The sequence below is a fragment of the Chelmon rostratus genome, chromosome 24 (assembly GCF_017976325.1).
Source record: "Chelmon rostratus isolate fCheRos1 chromosome 24, fCheRos1.pri, whole genome shotgun sequence".
In the NCBI taxonomy this organism is placed as follows: Eukaryota; Metazoa; Chordata; class Actinopteri; order Chaetodontiformes; family Chaetodontidae; genus Chelmon; species Chelmon rostratus.
In genome coordinates, this window is record NC_055681.1 from 523,286 (window position 1) to 540,885 (window position 17,600).

The 17,600-nt window shown below is 47.1% G+C and overlaps 1 protein-coding gene across 23 annotated transcripts in view; it reads right to left on the reverse strand.

Annotated features, from left to right (window-relative positions):
• Nucleotides 1–5,685: 5,685 nt before the first annotated feature.
• LOC121627599 (target of Nesh-SH3-like) overlaps nt 5,686–17,600 on the reverse strand; it is a 30,014-nt gene continuing 18,099 nt past the window's right edge. For 4 of the 23 annotated variants that reach the window (XM_041966583.1, XM_041966581.1, XM_041966587.1 and 1 more), the window contains 15 exons: nt 16,823–17,023; nt 15,982–16,059; nt 15,301–15,489; nt 13,933–13,998; nt 12,324–12,410; nt 10,740–10,808; nt 10,507–10,632; nt 10,208–10,297; nt 9,900–10,109; nt 9,668–9,773; nt 8,870–8,949; nt 8,454–8,483; nt 8,222–8,380; nt 8,015–8,137; nt 5,686–7,814 (listed from right to left, as the gene is read on the reverse strand). In XM_041966583.1, the coding sequence (XP_041822517.1) occupies nt 7,699–7,814; nt 8,015–8,137; nt 8,222–8,380; nt 8,454–8,483; nt 8,870–8,949; nt 9,668–9,773; nt 9,900–10,109; nt 10,208–10,297; nt 10,507–10,632; nt 10,740–10,808; nt 12,324–12,410; nt 13,933–13,998; nt 15,301–15,489; nt 15,982–16,059; nt 16,823–17,023 (1,730 nt within the window). In that variant the 3' untranslated portion in view covers nt 5,686–7,698. The remainder of the gene's footprint in view (nt 7,815–8,014; nt 8,138–8,221; nt 8,381–8,453; nt 8,484–8,869; nt 8,950–9,667; nt 9,774–9,899; nt 10,110–10,207; nt 10,298–10,506; nt 10,633–10,739; nt 10,809–12,323; nt 12,411–13,932; nt 13,999–15,300; nt 15,490–15,981; nt 16,060–16,822; nt 17,024–17,600) is intronic. The other 19 variants (XM_041966596.1, XM_041966593.1, XM_041966602.1 and 16 more) reach the window with 15 other exon arrangements.

A 17,600-nucleotide genomic window follows, 5' to 3' on the forward strand; every position in this document is an offset into this window, starting at 1 on the left:
CTCAGGTTTAACAGATCAAACAGATCGATCGATCTAAAAAACAACAGCTGGATGTTTCAGGTTCTTTCTCTCCTCCTCTTCCTCACAGGGATGCTCTTCAGCAGGACGAGGACGGATCGTATGTTCGACCTCAAACAAACTGCTGACATCAGTTTTGGATCCGGAGGGAGCGCTCACAGTAATCAGAGCTGGATCATCGAACGGAGCAACATGTTGTTGGCCGGCCGGCGCTGCGAGCTAAACGACGACAGATGTTTACGATCTGAACTCTCAGCAGAGTTAAACTGATGTTAAATCTGTTCGAGGAGTGAAAACACGTCTGAATCCGTGCGTTCATGTCATCACGTTATCGTTTGAAAGACAAGAACAAAACCAACACTCTGAATCACCCAGAGCCCCCATGTCCGGCCTCAGTGGCGGAGCAGGTGAAGTGTCTCCAGGTGACTTCCTGTTATTAGCTGAAGCCTGGGAGAGTCCTCGGCCTCATGTGGACTCGATCCTGCTCTCCTCAGAGAGTCTCCTCCGAGACCGGGGTCAGGTTTCAGTCCAGGACCAGAGTTTGATTCATGAAGCGCCTCCCGGATCCTCTGCAGCAGCTCGTTAGCGGAACAGGTAATTAATGACAGTCTGTGTTCCCGCTGAGCCTCGGCAGCCGCTCGGCTCCTCGTCTTCCTCTCTGTGAAGAGTCTGTTTGCACTGAGGAGCAGAAACACGTCGATTTCTGAACCTCTCCTGTCGCCTCCTCATCACGGCTCCTGATGCTTTATTAAAAGATGAGACTGCAAAGTCGATCAATTAATCCGTTAACGAGCTGTTAATCTGCTGATTTACTTCAGTTAGCTCTTCAACCTGAAGATATAAAAGTAATAAAGTGCGACTGGGCGGGGGGGGGGTGAATGAACAGAAAAGGATGTGGAGGAGTTACATTCAGACAAATACCTGCTGTCACATTCAACAGGCCGTTGATCTGAAGTTAATCCCTCCTCTTCCTCAGCAGGATGTTTTCTTTCCTCCTTCTTCACCGCTTTTAAACTCTGTCGTGTTTTTACAACCGACTGAATCTCCGCAGACCCTCGCCCCCCCCCCCAGTTCAGGTTTCATCACAACGAAACGATGAAATTAAAGCTCCATAAATCCGGCGGCGGCAGACGGATGACTTCATGAATTCACTCAGCGAGAAAAGACAGGAACCAGACTTCATGTGGGAGTTCAGACCTGATACCTTTAGACTTGTTATCCCGTCAGGTGGGACAGGAAGAGACCGCAGTTCACCTGACTTACTGCACGACGTTCATCTGAAGGCTGACGGTCACTTCTCAGAAACACGTGAAGAGTTTATAAAAAATGTTATAAATGAAACTACGAGCAGTTTATTCAGCAGGTTTGAGTTCTGCTTCATGACAGGACGCGTGCTGCCTTCGCTGTCCTCCTGCTCTCCTGTTATTTACAGCTTGGTGAAAGTGGACCCGAGTCTGTGATCTGCAGCCCAGAACATGGATCTACCAGCCGCTCGCATCGCTCTGTGGCAGCAGGTCTCAGGTCTGTTGAAGCAGCTGGCGGGTTGTTGTGGCTCCCCCGGGTGCAGCGGTGTTGGGGGGGAGGGGGGCTCGTCTGTTTTTAACATGTTTGACTGATGTTTCACATCTGCGAGCTGTGCTGTGTTCAGAAGCATCTCTGAACAACAGTCATGAAACTGGCTGATTTCTGTTAGCGGTTGATGTTAGCATTTAGCTTGAAGCTCTGCTGTGCCTGCTCTCCGTGCAGATCTTCATTTGATACCCTCAGACCATTCATTAACAGGTTTAGCCAGCGTTGCTACGTTTCATTTGTAACAGTCGGTTTGTGTGAACGTCATGTTTTTCCTGACAGGAAAAGTCAGAACTTGGTATTTTCACCTGTTATTTGGCTGCAGGCTGTAGCCAATCCAGATCTTCAGTTTCAGCCTGGTTTGCACAAACACAAAGCCGCTGCCTCGTCCAGGACAGAAACATTTGACCTCCAGTCCCTCTGCTGCGGTCTGCAGGGTTACAGAACTGCACTGCAGCTCCTTCAGGGGTTTCACATGGACACTCTTCATACATGCGTGACATCGTTTCCTGTGTCTGACGCTGCTGAAGCTCTGAAGGCCGCTGTCTCTGACTGGGACCTGAACGCACCGTCAGCTGTCCAACAACAACACTAAATAATATTTAGTCGTTTCTGGCTTTTTGTGTTTTGGAGGAAGCATTTTGACTTGTTTGGTAAGACACACCTGCACCTGAACACGACGCAACCAGCAGCGTTTTTACGTTCCTTCAGCTGACACTTTGAATCATCATCATTCTGCAGCGTTATGTTTTCTTCTGTGTCTCGGTGTTTGCAGCTTTCGTCTGAGCTCACCTGAAGCGTCTTCTCGTCCTCTCTGCCGCCGGCTGAACATCTGAAGCTGCAGCTACGTTCAGAAGAAGAGAAGAAGCAATTTGAGTTAAAAACTAACGTTAAATAAATAAAAAATGCTGCAAACACTCATTTATTCAGAAAAGGCATTTTTCAAGTCATTTTTATTTCTTTTTTGAACTTTGCAATAAACATCACCTGCTGTCTGTGACTGACTGATGACGTTACATTATTGGTCAGTTTGCAGAGTGTTGGGCTTTCCCCATTGGCTGCTCCAAAAGGAACAGGTGCGCTGCAAACAGCAGCAGTGTGACGGGGCGCTGAGCTGCACCATCCAATCGCGACTGAGGACGGGCGGGACAAACAGCAAGGAGACCAATCATCACATACATGTGCTGAACAACATAACGGAGGAGAAATGAATCCTGCCGGTGTCTGAGGAACGTTTCAGGTACAGGTGCACCTGTCAGCCACGAGCTGCATGACAAACCCATGCACAGTCACGTGCACTCTGATAACACCCATGTCCACCATGACGGAGTGAAACTGAAAACCACAATAAAATCCACTGAGGCGGAAACGGACGATGCAACAGTCGAGCAGAGAGCAGAGGAGAGAACACAGCTCGGCCTGCAGCCACAGTGACCTACCTGTGGTTTTCACAGGTGTCAAAGAGCCGCGGGTCAGGTTCACGTCCAACTTGTTCTGTCACTTCCTGTTCATGATCGAGCGTGGAAGATTTATTTCCTACGTTAAAGGAAGTGGAAGCAGTGCTGAACCCAGACCCATCCTGCCATCCTGTGTCCTGTCTCTATCTGCCAGTCCATGTCGGCGTTGTTGAAACAAACACTAATATTACAGAAAGTAAAGTCAGTAATGATCTCACTAATCCCAACTGAAGAAGAATCCACATTTTATCTTTCACGTCAACAGGAAACGGATCAACAGAACACCAGAGATCAACGCAGAGCGGCTCCAAACGGTCACATGATCATTTGAGGAAAAGAACTCTTCTCAGTCACAGCGAGACTCTGACGATGCTCTGCAGCCGATGACGGTCGGGAACCACTGATCTGGGATCTGCTGCTACTGAAGCTTCATCATATTAATAACTGACAGGTTCCTCAGTTTCAGCTCCATCACAGTCACTCAGAAACCTCCATCAGTGGAAACGGGGCATTACCTCACCGACCAGTTGTCCCATTCCTCCTCGATGGAACGTTCTGGTTCCCAGTGGAACCGTTCGTGTGTTACATAACAGTCTGAAATTACAGCAGAGCTGGCATCGTGCTTTTATTCTGACGAGATTTCCTGCTCTTATTTTCTTTTTCCCCCCTCCTCCTCCTCCTCCTCTGTGGTGAATAAACCTTCACTTTACTCCTCGCAGAGTCAAAAACTTGTCAAAGTTTTTCCCTCTGAAGTGAAATAATCCACCGGTTGCCGTGGTGACGGTGCATACAGCCCATCTTTGCCCCGCGGTTTGAGAGAAACGTCCCGGCGGCGGTCTGGAAAAGTGATGTAATCCGTCACATCACTGCTGGTGTTTCTGACTGGGACCGCGCTCAGATCTGTGACACTGGGGGAGTTTGGGGCAGTGGGGGTTTGTGGGTAATATGAGGATGGAGAAGGGGCTGCAAACACAATACCCCCCCCCCCCAAATGTTCTCCTCTGTCAGTTTAATGACTTCATGTGTCAGTGTGGAATCTGAACGCTGCAGCAGCTTCCAACCAAACCACACTCACAGTTTTCCGTCTTTTAAATCCTCCTCTTCCTCACATTCAGAGACTGTATGTGAGTCCACGGCGAAAACAACCCAAACACACAACTCTTCATCCTGTTCAGCCTGCTCATCATCATCATCATCATCATCGCAGTGTATTTGCTGTCGGATCATAAATACAAGATATCTGCACGCAGCATCGCGGCTGTGAAGCAGCGTTCACTGACTCCATCCGTCTGCCGTGCACACACCACACGTGCACACACACGTGCACACACACGTGTGCACACACAGCCCGCGGACGGGCCGTCAGAGAACTCCTCGTTGCTTATTTTTCTATTAGCATAAAAGCTGCGTTCATGTTTTATCTCATATTTTGCACAGAGGCGCAATGAACGCCAACAGAGGACAAACAACTGGGTTGAAAAATGACGCTGCCTGAAGGCAACTCACCGATTACGCCTCTCAGTGATCCACCAATCAAAAACACTCCGACAAAAACCAGTCTGGTAACATCCACAAACGTCCAGACGCTCATGTTGCCTAGCGACCAGAGCAGCCAATAACACCCGAGTTTCACAGAAGGGCCTGTTCCCTGTCTTCCATGTGTAGATGGAGCCAATCGCACTCAAGATTGCAATGACTGACACATCAAATAGCCAATGATGTTCTGAACCTGCCGATCAGCCGCTTCAGCTCAATCACCACATTTTATTTCAGTAATAACAGAGACATTAAACACAGTTTGAGCCGAACATGAACTCCACACGGAGCAGCTGTCGGTTAGCTGTTAGCTGTCGGTTAGCCTGCCTTGAAGAGGCGTTCAGGCTCATTTTACTGAACCGGGATTCAGCTAAAAAACATTACTGCTGGGATCTGAGAGTCGCAGCCGCCACCAGAGGGCGCTGCCTTCCTGCGCCTGCGTAATATTTACATTGGCAGTACATTGTGTGAAAAGGCGACTGAAAATAAAGCCTTTGCTGTGCTGGTTAAACTTCTGCTGCTGCTAACAGCAAAGGGACAGAAGCTGCTTTTAATTAACATCAAGTTTATGGTTCAGATTCAGCCGCCATGTTTAAAGACACACCTGTGACTCCTCCCCATCAAATTAGTCCACAAACACAGAGAAACTACATGAACCACGTGATTCATCTTACAAGTAGGAGCTAATTTGAGGGCTTTAACTTCTAAATTAAGTGTTTCAGCAGTAAAAGATTATAATTAATACCCAGCAACATGATTTCTGTGCAGTTTGCTTGATCTTACGGGGACATGGTGAGTGAACCGTCTCCTGGCGGACCTCTTCTTCTTCTTCTTCTTCTTCTTCTTCTTCTTCTTCTTCTGTTGAGTTTACGGCGCTCGGCTGCCACAGAAGTCACATTAGCGCCGCCTGCTGGACTGCAGCAGCGTGACAGGGAGACCTGTTTCCAGTGTCCAGCCACAGTGAGCTGCTGGAAAAGCATCCAGAGCTTCTGCACGTTTACCCACAGTGATCAATGTTCGCTCGTTAGAGATAAATATGAAGAAACGTGAAATAAAACCCAAAGACATTTCTTTAAAAAAACGATTCAAAACTTTTATTGTTGAAAATCAGTATAGAAACAAACGTATGTAGAAAAACGTCAACAGCACAACCTCATGGTGACACACATTCTCATTTTCTTTACAAAGCACTCGTCGGTCTTTGTCCTCGTTAATTAATCATGGGGTCTATGCATGAGTACAGTCAGGGATCCAGCTGAAAGTTAAAGGCACAGTACAGTTTAATGTTTGGGAAACATCGTACATCGTACAGAGGAATGAGAAAATGCCCCGCATCGCCTCGGACAGCGTAAACTGCCTCGATAAGAGGCTGACTGGTGCGGTCGGCGAGGGCGGGAAATTAATGGCAGCCACAAGAACAATTGTTTGAGACAATGATAAAGCACCATTAGCACATTAGCTCGTAGCCCTAACCACTCAGCGGTTCTCAGGATTAGTTACGCAGCACCCACGTGACAAGAGGCTTGTTCTGTGAATCCCATGATGGAGTTCATGAAACGCACCAGCCACATAACTGTGATCTGTGACGCAGTCTGACAGGCCTGGATCAGAGCCGTGGACGCAGCTCATATAAAGAGGCAGACATTTTTAGATTTCCTTCCTGCGGTTCATAAACTCCCGGGAATGAAAAGAACGACACATCAGGTGGGTGTTCACCTGTAAACAGTGAATAAATCAAAGAGAGGTATCTTAGTTTCTCTATTGGACCTTGATATGTAGTTGGACGGTCCTGGATCAGGACCAGAAAATCATTTGCTGAATCTTTGCTCGTGCGACGATCAGATCTGGTTGGTCGAATAAAGAAAGAGGCTGATCGGTTTTATAATTGCTGCAGCTGCTCGCTATCAGGCTGCATCGTTAGCTTCTCGCCCTGCTTTAGCATGAGGCCACAAAAAGAAGAAGAGCACGTGATGCTCCAGGAACAGAAAGGCCACGGTGAGGGAAATGCATCTGCAAAAATGTATTGAAAAAATACATTCGCTCCATATACACATAAATACATTTCTGCTGTGCAAACTGCAAGTGAAGACGCCTCCGGCTGGCGAGCGTCCCGTCTGGGCTGGAAGGCAGCGGAAGCAGGTCGTTTTGGTTCGAGACACGTTCAATCAACACATCTGCTGTTTGACGTGGACTGACGAGTTTCAGGCGTTTAGAATTAGTTTCAGGCACTGAACATCAGGACTTTATTCTATTTTTAGCATTGGGTTAAGGTTAGGGTTAGTGGGCGAACAGAAATTCCCATAATCCACCTTTTAGATTGATGAAAACAGTCCTGAATCCAAAACGTTTACATTTTTAGCATTTTTCCGTCAAATATTTGTAAAATGTTGTTATAATGGCGGTCTAAAAGTTTAAACTGGGTTATTCTCAGGGTCTATAGTTGTCGTAGAAATAATGCAGTCAGAACATGAACATGAGGCAGAAGAACGGGATTATCCAGCAAGTTTATTTTCCGCATTGTGCAGCCCTCGTAGACGCTAATCCGCTTGTTTACGGTGCCGCCAGTAAAGACTGGTTTGACTGGTCAGCTGCCAGTGATGGATGGATGGATCTGCTTCACGGCTGAACTTTAACTCGGCTGACTTTCAATGCGACTCGGCAGGAGCGAGCTCGGCTGAAAACGAACAAAATGAACTGAACATTTACACCAGAGGAACCGCAGAGGCCTGCCGGACCTCCTGAAGAAATGACCTTTTGATAAATAACATCTCACACGTTATGAAAATAGTATTCCAGGGAGCCAGCTTCCCATTATTTCAACACAAAATAAAATATATCGAGCGTGAGTCTGCGAGCTCCCACACTGCAGAGAGGAGCCACGCCTCCACGATCCTCCTGTTCTTCTACCGGTTTAGCCTTGTTGCTTGATAAATAGTAAAGATGAGGCATGTTTGCTATTACATGTTTCTTTAAAATGCTCTCTCGTTACTAATTCCCTGACGAGTATGTCCTGTACATGTTTTTACAGCACTGGGTAAGGCGAGGCGGTCCAGAGGTCGCCATCCCAGCCTGGCCGACCACTCCTCTGCCGGTCTTCTCCGAGAACCTCTCGGTCTGTTCACCACTTGCCGGGGATGGGCGTTCCGCACTCGTACCACGAGACGTAGCTGACGTGGGAGTTTCCTCCTATCTGGCCGAAGTGGACGGGCTCCTGACGGACGGCTCTGTAGAAACCTGGAGCAGAAACAAAGAACTTGACTCGTTCGTCCGGCACTGCGATCAGCCAATCAGAGCCCACCGCCAGCACAAACCCAGGTGTGGATTTTAAAACGCTAAACCTTTCATTTCCATCGCATCGACATCAACAGAAACAGAATGTTTGATATCTGATGGATGGTTGGAGTCGTTGGCGGTGTATGAATGAAGGTGTTTACCGGGTCTGGACGGGAGCTGGTCGGCTCTCTGCTGCCTTCCTGTCCTTCCATCCAGGAACGAATCCACGAACTGACAGTGATCTTCACCGAAGCCGGTCTGGTCGCCGATGTTGTGGAATTTACCTGCAGGGTCAAATGAATAGAGGCGGGTCAGTACCGGGCCGACGTAAACTCCCGAACGAGCCGCAAACTTCAGACTGAACTCACCATTTAGCGAGTCGCTCAGGTAGATCTTGTACCTGAGCGAGTTGCACAGCTGGACGCCGACAAACTTGCGGTACCAGGTCCTCTTCACGTACTGTTTGCCGTGACAGTCGGAGTACGAGTCCGTCTTAAAGGGGAACTGAGTCCAGATGGCGTCTTTTCCTGCGGGGACAGGAAGGGTTGAGTTCGCTGTGGACTGACGTGGATCGACGACTGCGGGGTGAATTAATCTTACCTGAAACGTTCTCGCTCACCCGCGGGTCCGCTAACCACGGGAAACAAAAGACGAGAGAGTTTTAACTTCAACACACAAGAAAACAACTTCAGGTGGATTCCATCAAAGTCTGGACTCAGTGAAACCAAACCCAGAACGCTCTGCAGTCATTTCATGCAACAACTGAGTTCAATGCAACCAGAACAAAAACACACATCTGCTGTGAAGCAGTGCGGAAATTTACAAAATACCATCTGCACTGAACTCTTCGCTGTATAATCACACAACACTGGATCATGTGGATTATTAGTTTTGTCTTCCAGGAAGTTCATTTTCATGGAAATACAAAATGACCTGATCTCATTGGCTCCCTGGAATAAGCAAAAACTGGATCGTCCTTTCATTGAAGTGTCAAAGCGGTTTGTGCGGTACCGTACCCGACTCGGTGTTGAAGGACACCGGCTCGCTGAGAGGACCTGCGCCCATCTCGTTCTTCGGCTTCACCTTGAACTCGTAGCTGTGAAGAAACAGAGAGACAGAAGAAGGTGAAGCAGCAGAACCGGGAGCTGTGCTTTGTATTTAACACCACAGAGAGACGCTTCACAGCCGCCACGTTAAGGCTACGATCAGCTGGACCAGTTCCAGTTTATCAAAGGTTTACTGATCCCTGATCTGAGTGAAATGATCTTTAATCTGCAGAGAAAAGCCTTCAAAACAGACGAGAAGCAGGAGAAAGAGATGAACTACACGTGAGGCCCAGACCTGCTTCCTTCACACCAAATACTTCTCCCGTTTCCAGGCTCATTAAACCCTCAGTGAGCAGAACCGACAGACTCTGCTTGTTTTTTCTGTCCGAGCGTCTGGCCGCGGAGGTTTCTCCGGCGTGTTTGGACAGCTGAAGGCAGAGCGACTGGAGCAGCCGCCGGCGCTCTGTCAGATCTGAACGCTCGCAGGACGAGTTCAGAGATCTTTCAGGAGGGTGGAGGTGATCCGGCCTCTCGCAGCAGGACTCTGAAATCTGCTCTTTCTAGACTTTTCTTCTCCAGTTAAGACAGACTCATCTTCCTCCGTGTTCTGCTCAGTATCAGAGCAGCTCGTCACGACTTTTCATCCTTTATATTCACGTACACGGACACAACTTTTAAACTAATCAGGACCAGTGTAGAACAAAGACAGAGGAGCTCTGCAGAGACCAGGGTCAGATCCCCGTCCGAAGCCGATATTCATCATTATACCTGCTCTCAGGTTTGAGGTTCTCCACGGCCGTGTGAGTCTGGTTGGTTGTCAGGATGGAGACCTGCTCTCCGTCCGGTCCTTTAGCGGTGGAGATGACTTCGTACTCTGGAGAGAGGACAACAAAGTCAAGTCCGGCTCAACAGAATCACAGGATACGACTCTGAAGCCAGAAGAGCCGGACGAAGACACAAACTGAACAAACTAAACTTCTTCTAGCTCACTGCCTCGTACCGGTGGTGTCGTTGTCCGTTTTCTCCCAGTCCAGGATGACAAAGGACGGACATCCCTCCACCGTCACCACGGTGAGGTTGGAGGGCGGAGACTTGGGCGGAGCCGTCACGTTGGCCTCGCCGGGCTCGTCTTCAGGGAAGTAGTTGAGGGAGGAGGTGATGGAGCAGGGCTCGTCCGGCTTCTTGCCCGTCTGGTAGACGACGTGCGGCGCTGCGAGAGGAGGGGAGTGATTAGTCAGCATTGTTTTTCCAACAGCGCCAGTTTTCAGATCCACTGAGCGGCCACAGGCCAAACGCCGCGTCACTTACCCACGTAACGCTTCTTGCCCAAAGCATCAACGTCAGAGGTCGGCTGTGATTTAAACAGCTCCGAGTCTTCCCAGGTTTCCTGCCGACCGGCTAAACCAAGAGATATGAACAGACATGATTTCAGAATCTGGGTTCTCACCAAGTGATCCAGTTTTAAGACACCAACGTCACAGCTGACAGGATCTCTGCAGATAACTTTACTTGACTATCGGAGATTTAGTCCTTCGGCGCGTTAGCTGGCATGCTAACATGACATTACAAGTCTGCTTGTGTACAAACTGAAGCGGAAACCTTCGTACCAGCTGTTGGTGGTGCAGCAGTTACGGCCTGTTTCCGTTCCTGTTTGGTCGGTTTGGCGGTTGCTGCTGAGACTTTGGGTTTCAGGATCGGCAGCTTGTCTGTCTGCTTTAAGTTGTTCACTTTATCTGATTCAAAACACAAACGGATAATTATTCATCTGGAAGTAGAAGCGTAAGTAAAACGTGCTTTGGAGAGAAGTGAGCAGATATAATCCTTCACTTCTGGTTCTCACCTGTTTCTCCGGGTTTTCCCACCAGGTTTGGTTTCTTGTTGATCGGGATGGACGGGCGAGCCAGGGATCCTACGACAAACAATATATACCCAACATTACCTATATGAATGAATTCACTGTGATCTCTGTGACCGATGAGAGATAATTCCTTTTTATAATCGACCCCCAGCTGTTTCTCTGTCTTTAACCTTCCACTAACATCAGAGAGGCTTTTACTCATGAAGGGAAAGCAGCGAAACTCCCTTTAAACCATCAACGCAAAGTGCTGTCAGAGCTTTTTAAAGTGTTTCATGACACAACAGAAAGGTCTCTGCTGGTTTTGCCTGTCAACACGTTCTGTCTAAATAAGGCAAAGACTGAAGCTTTAACAGCAACTCTGGCTCGTTTTCTAGCTCGGCGCTGTCTAATCTCCTGGAAAATCAGTTTTTTGTGAAGTAGAACTCGATCCCCACTTCCAAACGCCAACTGAACCTGAAAACATGAACAATCCCGTGTAATTCGTGTGTGTTTTTCTACAATCCACAACAGACCGGAGTCCAGAACCTGCAGCCAATTATACCCCCCTTCTCTCATTTAAGGCCATGCCAAGATTCTTCACAATCAAGGAGTTGACCCAGTTCCAAAACTAAATGGAACAAAGGCAAAGCCAAAAACATGAAAGATGATGGAGTCCTGAAACGTTTTAGCTCCGAACATGAAACAATACAGACACATTCCTCTCAATCAGTGACATGTAAATATGCATGAAGGCGGAACGGAGGCCAGGCCGCCTGCAGTGCCCAGCTCTGCTGAATATTTACTCTTCTTTTGGAGATTATTTGGGCTTCAGAGAGCTCTTCTGCTTTCTTTGGTGAAACTTCTATTATTCTTGAACAGTTGGACGTAAATTCAGAGCTTCCTGTCAACAAAACATGGACCCATGCACAATCTTCAGGAAGAGATTCAAAGAGTGCTCTATACTGGGAAGTCATAGTGGAAACTGTGGTGTAATTATAGTTCATGTTCAGCAGTGCCTCGTGATTACAGCGCAAGATTAAATGAAATAAATATTGGTATGACTTCCTCTTTTTAAACACAAACAACCCTGCGATAAAAAGCAAACAGCGGTTTCGACATTCTGACGAGAACTGCTCGATGCACGCCATGCCGCCCTGCCGCGTGAGGCTTTTCTAAACACAGCATCTCTGCAGCAGCATGTCTGAAGCTCACGGCGCCCGCGATCCTCGCAATCAAGCAAGAAGCAAAGGCTGAAGCACGTGGAGCCTGGACCGGGGCGAGAGGACTAGAATAACTCAAGGGTCCGATCCAGACATCAGGTTCATCGCAGGGTAACTGCAAACCGCTGCAGAGCGAGGCTCAGAAACAGTAAGCTAACCATCATTGAGCAAATACTTTCCAAAAAGTTCAAGTGTTTTCCACAGGCTCTGCCGAAGCTTCTGGCCAAACCCTTTTAAAGATCTGCCTCTGGACACTTAACGCGACCAAACCATGCAGTCTTGCGGTGTAGAGCAACTGAAGCGCCAGTCAGCACGCGGCACGGGCAAGTTCTGGGAGCAGGCGGGCGAAACTCATGCCTTTACCAACCATAAAACCGCTCTTCAACGGTGGGACTCGAGCGGCCGAACATGTCGGGGAACTCAGACTTCTTGTCCTCCAGCAATGAGTTGTTCACTGCAGCAGAAGAGGCACCGCAATTAAACCGGGTTCGTCTTTCACGCTGGTTTTTGGTTTATCTGAACTCCGAATCCGAGGCCAGAAAGTGCGTCGTGGACTCACTGAGCAGTCCACTGTCTGCGTTTTATCAAGTGTGGAGGTTCCTGTCAAAATGTTCCGGATCACTCACACCAAGATGGTGACACAGAAAGGACGATAGACCAGAGGAGGACACCAAAAACCAGCTCATGCTCGCTGCACAGGACGACCATGCACACCATGACATGCACAATGTAAATCATCACCATCGTCTCCTCAATCGAAATCTTCTTTGACCCCGTTTTAACACGTTTTAATAGCAATAAGAAGGCGACTGGATCGTCTAGGCCACATCGGGAGGTGGTCTGACCTGTAAAGTTTGGACACATTGAAGAAGCTACAGACGAGTCTTTGCCCTGCAAAAGAAAAGCAGGTAGAGCCCTCATCTACACTGACTCCAATATAGCGAGTTGTAACATGGGGGGCACAGACTGGGACGAGCAGAGCCTCTACAGTAGTTCCAGGGGCTCTCCAGGGACCGCTACAGCGTGCAAGAACAGGATTGTGTGACTGATGGGGGTGGCCGGGCTAGGAGTGGTTCTGACGAGCCTCTCCAACGGCTCTGATGGCTTTACTTGCTAATGAAAAAGCGATCACGCGCCCCGCCTCGGACATCGTAGGGATCCCTGGAGAGGACGCAGCCTCGCTTCCCTTCACCGGAGAAGTGACGCCGTCTTTCCGTTCTGATTCTGTTTTATCCACTTATTTTTTTTAGTTGTTTTAATCTAAATTTAAAAGCCTGTGAATTAGCTTCGGGGAGACATGTGTCGCACTGCTTGTCCTTATGTAACCACGTCTATGTGTATGGCCTCTGTTGAATGGACGAATGAATGAATTAAATGGAGGTTTGATCTCAGTCGGTTTGTTGGTTTTTTCAGAGGCTTCAGCTGCATTTCTCCGTCTTCCTCTGTGGAGTTTATTCAAAAAATATTCACAATGTTCAAATCCATCTGGAAGAAAGATGGAGAAAAGTTGCTTCAAGCTCGTTTCTTTTATCTTCTGGTGATCTTTACACGGTTCTCAACAACAGGTCTGAGAGAACAGCCTGAAGCCCTGACCCCAAACACCCCCCCCACCACCATCACCACCACCACCACCACATGGAGCACGGAGTCACATAATCAGCTCCTGTTACTGGACTTATGTAACCAACTCAAATAATCAAGCTTTGCTTTGCTTGATTATTTGAAGAAGTCTTTGCCAGAAGCTTTGCTGAAAACCTGCAGAAGCTCGAGTTGAGACAACAAACATGTCGGACAAACGGCAACATGGACGGACAGGCCGACGGACGGATGAATGGACGGATGGACATAAAGGTATTAATGAACAAAATGGATGGAGACAAAAACACTGAGACGAGCTGCAGCGGAGGCGAAGATGCTGCAAAAGCGACTGAGGGGTTAATGATGAAACACAAAATGACAAACGAGGTCGTGTTTACCCAGTCGAGGTCTGGACCATAAGGCCGGTTTAGGTGGGGAAATGCCCCGGTGTGGCTGTCCGTTGACTGTTGGGAGAAAACTGAGGGTTATGAAGGGAAAGAAACTGCCTCTGAAAACTGAACCCAACACCAGAACAACCATTCGAGTCACGTGGGAGCATTCTGGACCAGAAGAAACGTTCGGACAAAACTTTGTGACAATTTAGAGATGAACCAGTCCAGTGTCCAGTGGAAACTTGACATGTTACAGTAAATACATTTGATCATGATCCCATATTACAATATTGAAGTACATCAGAAGTCAAACTGTGTCTGTGTCAATTAATATAACGGACTCGTTTGGCTGTTCAAGTGTTCGGCTCATTTAGCAGGTCACAGTCAACTGACACAAAGTGGATTTGAAAGCAGTGAACAAAACGTAAAAACAGTGAAATAGATGTGACCAGCAGCGTAGAGTAAAACTTTTCCTTCCCGTTGAACTTCAGAGAGTATCGCAGCAAGTCATCAAATACAAAACCAGGATCCATTGATGTCAACACCAAACAAACCAAAACCCCAAACATGACCGAACCAAGTTTAATCAAGCTGAACCACCACTGCAGACGTGACGGCCGTGCCCTGCGAGGCCTGGAGGGTGTCAGGAGGAGAGTTAGTGATAAACCGCTCCTTCAGATCACTCATTTACGCACTCTCTTTTGTTCATGCGCACCTCTTAACCTTTAACGAAGGACGTCAAATCAACTGAAACCGCTAATTTACATATCTCAGTCCAGACCACAGTGAGAGTGCTGATCCGGGCGACCAATGGAGGCAATAACGTAAAAGCTTTTAGCTTGTAGTTGTTGACGTGACGACATCTGCAAACTTCTGGAGTCGCACATTTCACGAAGACGCACATCCGGTAGTTTGATATGATGTGAGCAGGTTTTTATCGTACGAGTTAATTTACTTTCAAAATATGTTGCTTTTTAAAGTAATTAAAGCTCAAACAGTTAATTGAGGTAACATCCTGATCAGGACCTCCTTTCAAGATACGAAGACGTGTAAAGCACCAACTGTATCACTTATTGTTTTCATTACTGGCAACTGATCACATTCAATTATTGATTTGATTAAAAACTTTATCTCTCTGGGTCACGCTTCAACCAGGCCAAATCGCACGTTTTCTACCAACTTCCTGGCAATTATTTCTAGAAATGTTTGTAGTTTACGGACCCACAAACTGTTTCTAACAACACAGATTAGTGATTTGAGAAAACGGTGTATCAAGAAAAGTCCTTCTGACACTCGTCGGCTTCATAGGCTGCACAAAAGAGGGAGGAAGCACATCGAAAATAATAAAGAGGAGTCAAGAAACAGGAGGATTACCCCCGAGTATCCCGGAGGTCGGGGATGAGTTACTGGGTCTAGAGGAAGAGTGGGGCTGTCTTAGGCCATTAGAGAAGGGAAAGAGGGGGTTTCTTGATGCAGGCCTCATGGATCTGACAACCGTGGTAGCTGCCGGGTTGTAAGGCTGCATAGGCAGCGGCGGAGAGGGATTTCTTTTGCTGCTTTGACCTAAAAGATCAAAAACAGTTGCAGGGCCTGAGTTACAATCGGATCTTGTCTTTATCTAAATTGCCAGTCAAGCGAGCTTGCAGCAGCCCTGAGCGGTGATGTTAGTGATGGAAGTTTTTACTCTGATGGACCATTACATTCAATTCTATGAACAGATGAGTTTGATGGGATCAGAAGTCTTTAAGCGCTCACAATCTGGGGAAACTCAGTCATTGAAGCTGCTGATGAGCTTTGATGACGCAACCATGACTGTAAGATTGTGTGCCGCATGCAGACATTGGAGGCCATGTTGGATGAAATGTGTTGAAATGGTGCAACTCCTGGCACGAGCAGCCATTCCTGTGGACAAAAACTTCATTGCGAATTTACGTGAAAGCTAACAGGAAGCTCGAGGGAACAAAATGGTTGCAGATTAACAGCAGACACAGACAGAAAGAGCAAGACTGCCTTTGAGTGCAAGACACAGGAAGCTTTTCATGAGGTCATTATTACCCCAGTTGTTAGTTTTGGCTCTCTCATTGGCCAGAGCTGACCTCAGCAGCGACGATCTGTCCTCTGATTTGCCGAAAGCTGTGTGGGAAAGAGAGGGTTTAACTCCACAAAGACCTGACATTTTTTGGTTTCAGAGATGCTCCACAACCTGTTGAATTTAAATTAAAAAGAGAAATAAGACTGATTTATGTAACAGCATGGAGGTAGATCATAAACAGAGAAGGCAGTGAAAAAGGTGAAAGCACAAACAGAAGTGACAGCATCAGGTTTTTTAACTGTTTGCAGATGACACTCTTATATCCGTGGAGATCCTGGAGGAAATTCGTTAATGTCACAAAGATCCGTCTCATTAACATGTGAGTTGTTTGAGAAAGTTTTGTAACCACAAACATATTTCAATTGTAATTAGTGAATTCAGCTTTTTTCAGCCTATTAAACTGGATTAATTGTGATGAAACCAATCCTTCAAACAGTACCATCCCTTCACACTCAGGACGCTGGACGGTTCTCTCAAAAGGAAGGTTTCTGACATTTTGTTAATTCTCAAATGTAAAACAGCAGCTAATTGACAACAGCTTGGCCTTTAAAGTGTAATTGTTTGCAGATGATGCTGTTATTTTCATGGAGGTCATGAAGAGAGCCTATTAGAGACACAGTAGCATTCCTTTAAATATCAAGGGGCTTATTTCTTATTGTCTTCTCTCAGCAGGTGCTTCACAGCAAAGTAAAAACAGCTACTCTGAAACCACAAACTGATTCTAGCAGGATTCAACTTTCCTAAAATGTGGTGATCATTTCATCAACATCAAAATAAAAAGGGAAGTTTTTAGGTGGAAATTACCAGCAGGGTTATGAGGCTTCTCAGGTGCATTAGTGGGCGCCTTAGTAGTCTGCCCCTCATGTGAGTCGCCATTGGAGGGCAATTTAAAGAGGGGGGAGGCTGTGGCGTTGGCGGGAGGGGCTTTGGTGGGCAGGAGTTGGGGTAAGGCAGGAGGACGGTCCACTGGTTGGTTGGTGTCGTTTCTAACAGAATTTCCTTTGTCTGGGGTGAGAGAGGAGAGAGGTACCGTGATCATGGGAGTCTGATCATCTGAGGTTTGACTGAAGACACTAAAATTTGGTTTTGGGTTGATTGACAGCGGATATAATGTATTAAACTCAACAGACATGCATTTTGATTCATGTCATCATCTCCAACACTTCTGGAAATGACAGTCACCAGATGCTTGTCTATGGAAGGTTGGAAGCCTTTTCAGCTTCCTTCAAACAGGACTGGGTATCATAACCTCATGACGAGGGACTGATTTATGATCTTGGCCACTTATTCTTTGATCATATAGTTAGGATCAGTATTTTTTAGATTTCTCATGTTATGGTAGCTAAAAAGCATCACTTTGGTATCCTCCAAAAACTCAAAACAGTCTGTTTGATACCCAGCCTTCATTTCAAATCCTATTCCCAAACAAATGTCTGCAAGAATTCGGTTTTGGTCCCATAATCTCGTACCTCATAGAAATACAGAAAAGTCCAGAATACAGTGTACTTGTGAAGACACGGGGGGACGGGGGTTTGAGGGGTTTTGCAGAACGGCTTGTGTTGTCTTTCCCTGACGGGAAAAT